General features: G+C 31.9%; 1 protein-coding gene across 1 annotated transcript; it reads left to right on the top strand.

Annotated features, from left to right (window-relative positions):
• The first annotated feature begins 2,443 nt into the window (after positions 1 to 2,443).
• LOC132555794 (phospholipid scramblase 3-like) lies at positions 2,444 to 9,274 on the top strand. Its single transcript, XM_060220160.1, has 9 exons — positions 2,444 to 2,474; positions 3,655 to 3,741; positions 4,522 to 4,599; positions 5,396 to 5,475; positions 6,223 to 6,353; positions 7,051 to 7,171; positions 7,712 to 7,814; positions 8,137 to 8,195; positions 9,233 to 9,274. The coding sequence occupies exons 1-9, from the start codon at positions 2,444 to 2,446 to the stop codon at positions 9,272 to 9,274; spliced, it is 732 nt and encodes a 243-aa protein (XP_060076143.1).
• The last annotated feature ends 921 nt before the right edge of the window (positions 9,275 to 10,195 follow it).

Here is a 10,195-nt window from a genome sequence, read left to right as displayed (position 1 = left end):
TAGTACTTTTAACGGATAAGACTTCTGATCCAATAAATCGCAAGCATTGCTTAGGACAAAGTGATGAAATATAACTATAATATTGTAAATCTTAATCAACCATAAGGCAAGGTTTCATTATGATAGTTGTTCAAAGTATACGCAACCACAACATCAAAAATAATTTACTACCTGTAGACAGCATCCATATTAGGAACGTTTTATAAATGTATACGGAAACAAAATAAACATTACTTCTGAACACTACATGGTATATCATTGTACAAAAGACACACAAGTGAAAAACATCTTTCAATACAACTTAGAAACAATAGAGCCAAACAATGAATTCAACTGTATCATATAGCTGTTTCTTCCTTCCCGGATTCGTCAGTGATCCTCAGGGGCTAAATTTTGGAGCCTATGGGGTGACTGAGGAACATCCAATATCACCAATATATCGTTATTACTGTAGGAATTAACGCTATGGTATACTAAAGTCCTAAAGATAACACATCGGTGTCCCTGTATTCAAAATAGAATACTATATTTTATCTCATTCCATCAGGTTGGGTGTACCACTTGTACATTCATGTATTGTCTCATTCGTTTGAGAAATCTGCATCAGGACTCAGTTGTCCAGTAATTCTGTAGGTTCTTTTCCTGGTGAGTCCAGATTACCACTTCCAAAATTTTTATAAGTCTAGTTACAAGGACATATAGTGGGTTTTCCAATATTTGATTGAGCCCAACAAGAAAGGCAATGAGATCAGGACTTAAGTATTTGTGTTCTAAAAATTACTGCTTTTATCTGAACATGTATTATCAAATGTCTCATTACTTTCCTTTATTTCGTAATGCTGGACTTTCGCGACAGCATCACAAATTGACAGTGTCCATTGGCTAACATTGGAGCTAGAAGATTTGCATTGTTTTCTCCGCTTGTAGATTCAAGTTATAAGATAGTGGTTAGGACGAGGCATTACTTCATTAGTGAAATGTGATTGGTTTTCCTTGTTTTGTATCCAGGTAACATCTCAGGTAAAAATATTACACAAGCGTATGAATACCCACATCGCACAGGAGAACCCCACCACGTGACTTTGGTTGAAGACTTTCCTCTTAAATCTTTCTTATCTAATTTTCAAAAACAGTATTACCTTTTTTTCAACTTTTTAATTTCATTATGAACTTTTATCTCTATATCCCTTGTGCCAATTGCGAATCTAAAACAGTAATTATTCCATGTTGTCATATATAATTAATTTCTACACCCTATTAAATGACTGCTAAGCATTCATGATAAGACAAAGAACGGATATAATGAAGTTGAATATTAGAGGTCGTTTGTGTCAAATTTGACCTTTCCACGTTATTAGCATTTTTCACTTATTTGTCCTTCAAAAGAATCACTATTTATTCATCGTTGCGTCCGGGAAGTAACAAAAAATCCCTTCCACAAATTAAAATTATACTGTAAACAGTTGATAGGTATGAGCGAAATTCAATACCCTAGAACTGCCCTAAACCGGAACAACCGCGAAATATTAGTTCGCAAAATTTAACAACTATATCGTGATTTTAAGTGTGATACAAACTACTGACAAACATTTTATGTTACACATTATCAATAAATGAATAATGAATGAGATTAAAACATAAAGGCGTTAAAATTATTAATTCTACGCTGTATGTTTACTTATAAGTATATCTCCTGTGTTTGGTGGAAACAAAAAAAATATCCATAACTCATTGATTTTGTTTGCATGTTTGAATTGAAGAACAGATGATTACATTACATAATGCAGGAATCGAGCAATCCTTTTCAATAGGTGTAAACACATTCGAATTCAGTGTATGATTTTGTTTTATTCGAAGCAAACAGATATACTCTTCATGAAGGGTTTTTAATTGAAAGTTAACACTAAGTACGATACATAAACATTTTGCCCTGCATTTGAATGTGAGGTTAAAACAAATTACACAACTTTTCGTACAATAGTTGGTTCTCTATAAACTCGACAAATCACTTTCCTCCTCATTAGATGTCTATGTTTTGGGGCTAAACATTCAACATTCGCACTCAAATTTCAAGATAGAATTACTTCATAGCATCCACATATTATCATTTGATATTTATATATGTCACCTATCACTATGTGAATCAGACTTTGAAGATTTTGTTGGCTGGCTAATGAGGAAAGTATATATACAATAATACGATCTGTTTTATCTCTAGAAAATATGTGTTAAATACTGGTAAAGTTTCAGCTATCAGATATCATTTCTTGACAAGATTCCTCCACTATATCATACATATAGGATGTCGGTAGCTGAAACCTTCTGACTACTTGCCAAAGCAGCGTATTTTTGGCATGAAATTTAAACACGTATCGTATCTTTTGTATATATATATACATATCTTATCCATTTTTTTCAGATATCAAGGTAGCGAGCAACCAAGATGGATGGCATTGTTATGCAACAACCCATTGGTATGTAACTCTAATATTCATTTATTATTTAGTAATTTTTTTACTAAATGTATGTGGAGAGGTATAGATACAGGTATTGTGTATTGGAAGGGCACTAATATTGTGTGTTGCGACGGGACAACTATTGTGGACTGGGAGAGCACAAGTATTGTGTATAAGCAGGGCACAAATGTTGTGTATTTGAAGGGAATATTAATTGTGTATTGGGATGGCACAAATATTGTGTATAGAGAGGCACAGATGTTGTATATTGGGAAGGCACAAATGTTGTGTATTTGAGGGCACAAATATTGTGTATAGGGAGGCACAAATGTTGTGTATTGAGTATTTGGAGGGAACACAAACATGGTAATTCTAAGATAATGCTTTAGTATACATTGAAACACACAACAACACCATTTAATTACAACTGTCAAAGGTCCATGTCGTGAAAAGAATATTTTGATAACTTATTGCTAGACATTTGAAAATACATATCAGTTGTTTACATTACTCAGCAGAGAAACCTTACAATAAAGACCACATTTTGACCTAAAAATGATCTTAATTAAGTGGTGTTCTGAACAGTAAGTATTACTAAGCAGGCTGACTTCTCTTTTGACACCTTTTTTTCCATATTTTCAACAAGTGGTGTGTTTTACGATGTTAAACATAAATAGATAAATAACTATATACCCGACAAATGCACAGGTGGATTACAAACGGGATAGTTTTTTATGATCGGTCGGTGGTTTGATAACAGAGTTGAAAGTCAATTAAAACTAGTTTTTGAAGTATTTGTTACTTTGTATTGACAAATATGTACACAGTGTGTGTCTTCGATGAAGCAAAAGACGCTTACTCTTCCGGAACACCATATGCTATTCGCAATGCGCCAGGAGTCTTCGTGCAGATCTTTCTTTTATTCATATTTTGCCCTAGTTTTGTTGACTTGGATTTCGGATTATGATTTTGATATGTTGGTATTTCCTTGTTGTTTGCTGTAACAATGTAAATATGCACTAGCGAAAAGCCATTTTAATGGCGGTTTATTTTAATATAACACAGACCTGGAATATCTAATTTATATCGACAATATTCAATGAACAAACACATCTATCAGAAAACACTTGTTAGATCGACGAAATAGGAAAGATAAGAAGTTGTCGCATTTTTATAATTAAACCGTTGATCATTTCAGCCACCAAAGGAGAGCCTGTGAATGCTTTGGATTTCCTGGCAACACTAGACTTCATAAAGATTCGGCAAAAAGTGGACTTAGCTGAAGGTAATTACGTACATTTTGATTTTGAAATTTGAAACCGGCATCACTAGTTAGCTAAAACTGATTGGCTGTTTAAGAAACGTCATCAAATTAAATGTGATTGTTATTTCAACTTTATAGGGAGTACGTAGCAATAAATGATGTGCAGTATATAGTAAATGTAGAAAAATATAGGAAAAATATTCCGAGAAGATTGATAGATTCGGGTGATCTTTCGCGCCATTTAAAATCGAATTTCGTATATTCGTTGTTTGTACAATGTGTATAATTTTACGTTATGAATTTTGCGTTTGATTTTAATTTTTTATGTAAAAGTCCCTTTCTGTATGTGTATCATTCATGAGACTAAAAATAACTCATTTAAATTGAAGATAAATTACAAGGGTTATTTTCAATAAAATATCATTCCTTTTCTGATTTTCGAGTGTTGAACGTATTTTAGTCCTATTAGTCATCTTTGCGTTCCAAGGGCGTGGTTAGAAACACCCTTCGTAATTTTGAAGGTATTTTTTCGAAAAAGGCAAAATAACTACCTATGGGTATATAGATATTTACGATAATTCTGCTATAAGATAACTGAAATATAGAATCGAGTTAGGTATTAACTTCATAGAGTAATATTTCAAATTTAATATTTAGATTGTATGTGAATGAAGATGTCATTAAGTACAATAAATGTGACTTTGTTTAAAGCTTCTTAACAAACTACATTACTATTAAAGGTTGAGTCAAATTTTGATGAATATTTCAATGTTAAAAGATAATGTTTTGATGTTTTTGCAGTACTGACACCATGGGAAGTAGCAAACAGATACGAAGTGTTTGATGGCAACGACAGAGCTTTTCTTAGAGTCACAGAAGGTACAGGGTCAATGACATCCATATGATACCGACGTCACACCGATACATTTATCCTAATTAGTATTGATCCGATAGTGAATTCTGTTACCGGTATACAACGGAGAACTTACACAGCAATATTTGTATTTCAATAGATAAACAAGTCACAGACTGATATGTTAAGGACATTTTATAAACATTATCTCAAAATGTAAACCAATGTCATTAAGCGTGCGATTAAATGTCGTTGATTTGATAATACTGTTATTGGGAAAACGTCTTTTTTCATAGAATAATCTCACAAAAGTAATGCACAATTTCTCTTACATTTTTACCGTTATTTAGGCACGTTATCATTAAAAACATCATTTCCTTTTCAAATGTCTGGCATTTCCAGTTAAAGTTGTAGATGTTGTTTTTTCAATGTGTGCATGAAAATGTATAACCAATGTAAACTAAATGCACCAGTCTGAGTGAATATTAGTGCATTCTCATCTTCCGGAGTTACTTCCCTTTTTTCACACTATCATATTGTATGGCGATAAGCTTAACAGTCTATCGAAACCTAGAATGATATTAGTGGTAATCATAAATACAGTGCTATTTTCTTTGAATATACATGGAAATTGGAAGAAAAGTCATAAAGTACAACAAGCGAATGCGTAAATCATTTTACTAATCTATAGCTAGTTTGAAATCCATTACTTTCATTTAAAGTCCTTGATTTATAGTAATTGGCTTAACTCGCGTTCATCATTTTTAACAGGAGTGATAAAAATTCAAATTTAATTCATAAAAATATTTATTTTGGTTATAGAGTCTGAAACCTGTGAACGAGTATGCTGTATGCCAATGCAAAGAGGTCTCGTGCTTCACGTCACGGATATGAACGGACAGGTAAGAAATGTTCTAAAACTATTTCCATTTTTTACATCACCATAAGCCACATCAGTTAGTATTCGTAAGATAAAGTGATGCAGCATATATCTGCGTTCGAATAAATAAATATCGAATTAAAAGCGTCATAGATCAATAGTATCTTACATTCCGTTTTACATATTTAACAGATTTATCAGAGTCGATCTACATTCGTCCAAATTCGTTTCCTATTCCGTTACCTGTGGATTTATATATACTGTAAATTTTAAGCAAAGTTTAGCGCAAACACAAAACAAGCGATAAGTTATGATTTATTAGTGGACATATAATAATCGCATTCGGAAAGTTTCAATCCACATTTTTTCCTTCAAAAGAATCATCCAGCACCGGTTGTGGCGGGCAGATTACCGTTATAATTGCGTTTTGTAAATAAGTACACTGTATTTAGATTTCAAATTGTTGCGCTGTACATGAATCAGCCCTGCAAAAATAGCGGGAAAAGCGCTAAAATTAAAACACCACAAAAATAAGTACATTAACAGTTATTACTTGATTATCGATTTAAATACTTAATCCATTAAATAGGAAGATAATTCCGCTTAAATTCTCTGCTAATTTTCATTGGCGATACACAATTTGCTGATGTCTTAGATTACTGATCTTAAACAGACAATGCATTATCAGTGTGTAATTTTGGTCATATAACACGTTTGTATTACAAATGAGATGTTGGAATAAATTACACTATATCTTTTATTTATACAGGAGCTTGCTCAGGTTAAAAAAGACTTCAAGTTCTGTGCTGGAGGCAGCTGTTGCGCTAATGCTGACTGCTGTGCTATGGAAATGTGGACGGAGAGTCCAGTTGGTCAAACCATTTCACGCTCACGACAAATGTGAGTTTTGTTTATAAATCATAATTTGATTATACGTAATGTGTAAACCACAAAACAACATGTAATGGAAATAGATATAGTTGTATATGATGGCCCTATAGTAGAACATATGAATAATGAGGGATAAATACAAAAACAAAGAAGATAGTTCTGCTATGACATCAAGTCTTAATAGAAACTTCAATCAGCGAAGAAATATTACAAATTATGGAAAGTCATGTTTGTGAAATAGATTCTATACAAACGAAAGCCAACATATTCAGACATATAGTTCTTATGTAGAAATGTGCTCTTTTGATTTGATTATCAGTCAATCAGATATATAAAAGATTTAAAAGTGACGTTATTGTATCGCTCTTGACATTTATGACTGCCATATTTCTTTCGGCCAAGCATATTCGCATTATATACAGATTGATGTACAGATATACTCAGAAACACCATATTGAACGTATGAAGCACATGCATATATTTTACTTATCATAACTCCGATAAATCAGTTGAAATTTTTTTCTCATGATTTGAAAATGATATTAATATTTTTTTCCTCATTTGCCGGAATAGCTTTCAGTAATTTTACGTAAAGCAATATGTAAAATATGAATTTGTTATACATAAATACACACATTTATACGTTCATATATCTATTTTGAAGCAATGTCGGCAATGTTGATTCCAAATTTGTTTTTTTCAATAGGTTTTATTGTTGTTACCCAAAATTTCACGTATTCGACGGATACGGAAAACAAATGTTTGAAATAACGGGACCATGTTGTCCATGCCAAGGACCCGGATGTTACGGAGATTTGAATTACCCGGTATGTAGCAACATTAATATATTTTCAACATAATTGAACGATTCCATAGTGTCGTGTTTATTTACCAGCGCAAAAATCAATGCCTTCTCAATGAATGAAGAAATAAATGTATTGAATACCCAGTAATGTTCACCATATCCAAGATCAAGAGGCAGTCTACTTAACTTTCGTATTATCATCCAATTCAACTTAATGTTTTCAATGCGAAACATGGTAATTTGCATTTTGCAATTAAAATCCAAGATTTACATATCATGATATGGTCATGAATACGAAATAGCGCACAAAATGGCTGCCTCTGTTTTTTTATTTCTTCTAAACAGTTTAACGTTTGACCTGTCAACGTTTTTGAATTATGTGATATATATTGCATTTCATTGCATATTTTATCAAACTCGTCTCAAAGTTTTAATGTTTTCCCGCGAAAATAAAAAAAAGTTTTAAGGCTCGTTCTGATATGAACTGAAAACGAATTTAAATTCATCTAATATCGTAAATGTATTGTATACTTACTAAACTATATCAAACGTTTTAATGCAGTTGACCAATCCTGGAGGATCTGATGCTGGAGCCAGGGTGACGAAGATCTGGGACGGAGCTGGTAGAGCATGCTGTACATACGCCAATACGTTTGGTGTTCATTGTTAGTATATACAAGCATACTATTCAGAACAACGTATTGCAAATCAAATCACCGGAAGTGTTCAATATTTCTTCATGAAGCGAATGCATATCAGTTCAGTTCACTCTATTTGTTTTCGTGTGCTTTTCATATCAAATATAAATTTTATCCAATAGTTATTCAGTCTTATATTCCATTCATTTATGGGCAACTCAGTAACATGTCTGTCTGATTTTTACATTCGATATTAATCATAATAAATCTTGAATATTGAAAATCCACACAAAGTAGAAGATATATAAAAGGAAAGGCTTTGAAAATCGTACATATTTTGTTATGCCAGATCCACCAAACATGGATGTCCAGAAGAAACTCTCAATTTTCGGATCTGTATTCGTGTTGGTAAGTTTACTATGTTCTTATGTTATTTGTTTAAATATCTATATCATTTATCTAATAGTCCTCGATCGGTCAAAACAGGATGACTTTATGTTTCCGCTAGATATTCCCATTGAACCGTTGTGACTTCAGAATTTCATTGCGTCATATCCATTATGGAGTCAGCAAAGAAAGAGAATGATGATATAAAGAATCAAAATGTTGTTCCTGTTCAATAGATTTATATCTAAGCCATGTACTAAACAAAATGTTACTTTCACTTTCATTTTCGTTAGATTTATGAACTCGTCATTGACTTTCCATTTTACATTGGCAAAATGTATAAAAATCTAAAACTTGTTAATCAATATAATGGAAACTCGTTTAATAGTATCTAGATACAATGAACACTGACAAATGTTTATGTAGTAGCTTGTGGTACCAATAGAAGACATAGAATCCACGCAAATGTCTGTTCACCGAAGGTGGTTCTATATTTTTGTTATATTTTGGATTCCAGATTTCAAAGAGTTATAAAAAATGATGTTCATAGTGGACGTCACAAGCATTATAAAATATCGCTTTTGAATTATGCAGTAGAAAGTGATTAATATTTGAATTAAGAAAAGTGACATCTCAGAAATCGTTCTAAACTACATTTTCACCGAAATTCCTCTCAGTGAACATTTTCATTACAAATAAATACTTATTGAAAAGAAATGTTTAGACAAAGACAAGTATAACAGAATGAAATATCAAATTCGTAAATGTATTATTTTCACTGTTAATGTTTGTAGTTACGTTTCACTCATGAAACGGAGAAAACACTGAATTTTGTTAAATCATCCCATCATAAAGCCCGATACATAATTAGGTTGAACGATAATAATTGGTGTCTTCCTACTCATATGTGAAAGTTACTAAAGGAATAACATTCCTGAAATATTTTTATTATACAAAAACCTCAGATATCGTGTAGAAATATTTTGATATTGGTAAGTTAATCCACACTTTAAAAATTGGTAAGTTGTTTCAATAAACATTTCTGTTTCCTTTTTCAGGATTATCTTCTGTTCGAGAACAATGACGGCGAGGGATCATAAGGATTTAGGAATGATGAAACTCAGATGTCATTTTTCAGCGTGTTAAAATGATCTTTGATAACGATTTGGCAATTATTAACAAATGATGTATTCCTGATGTATGAACAATTATACAAAACTGATGAAATATTTAGATGGAAATCGGTCTGCTTTTTCATGAAATATGGAAAAAAGGGCAATGAAATCCAATAACCTGAAACGAGAATACTTTAAAGCTTCTGCATGATTTGACCCTAATGTTCATATTGTATGAAAATAATTATTGTTCTGTCGGTTTTATTTCTAAGAAGATACATATTTAAAATTCTTTTAAAACCAAATGATGATGAACATTTGTTTGTTTTTCAAAATAAATCAATTATTCAATGATATTCTTGTCAATCTGTAGGGCTTTGATGTTGTAAAATATTTTACGCTTGATGTAGTTTTAAACTCTGGCATAATCTCTTGTGCTTAAAAATATATTATGTAGTAAGTATTGATATATATCTATGTATTATTTTGTATAATTTGTATGTGTGAAACAATCAATAGATTTATAGATCCAAACCGACATATTACTCTAACGCAAATGTCCCTACGGTTGATGTTAATCGTCATTAAGGCATAACATGTATTTATTCTTGTATGATTCCATGATAAATACTCTTTCAGTGGTAATAAATTGATATTAAATGAACTGGTTTCCTGTCATTCACTGGTATTCAATGGAATTTCAATATCACTTTCAGATATATTGATAGCGTTTTGTCTCTAAATAACAGGATATGTTTTACTATATTAATCATAAACTTATCAGAATTGGAAATCAAGGACACGATAGACTCCTCTACATCGGACATTTAGCTCATTCTTTCCTTCAACAAAACCAGCATGTACAGATTCCCACCGAGCTATATGTTAAGCGTAATGATTTTAATT

This window comes from Ylistrum balloti, unplaced genomic scaffold, assembly GCF_031769215.1.
Source record: "Ylistrum balloti isolate Yb309-2 unplaced genomic scaffold, AGI_CSIRO_Ybal_v1 Utg369646, whole genome shotgun sequence".
NCBI classification, from domain to species: Eukaryota; Metazoa; Mollusca; class Bivalvia; order Pectinida; family Pectinidae; genus Ylistrum; species Ylistrum balloti.
This window is presented reverse-complemented; position numbering and strand designations above follow the sequence as displayed.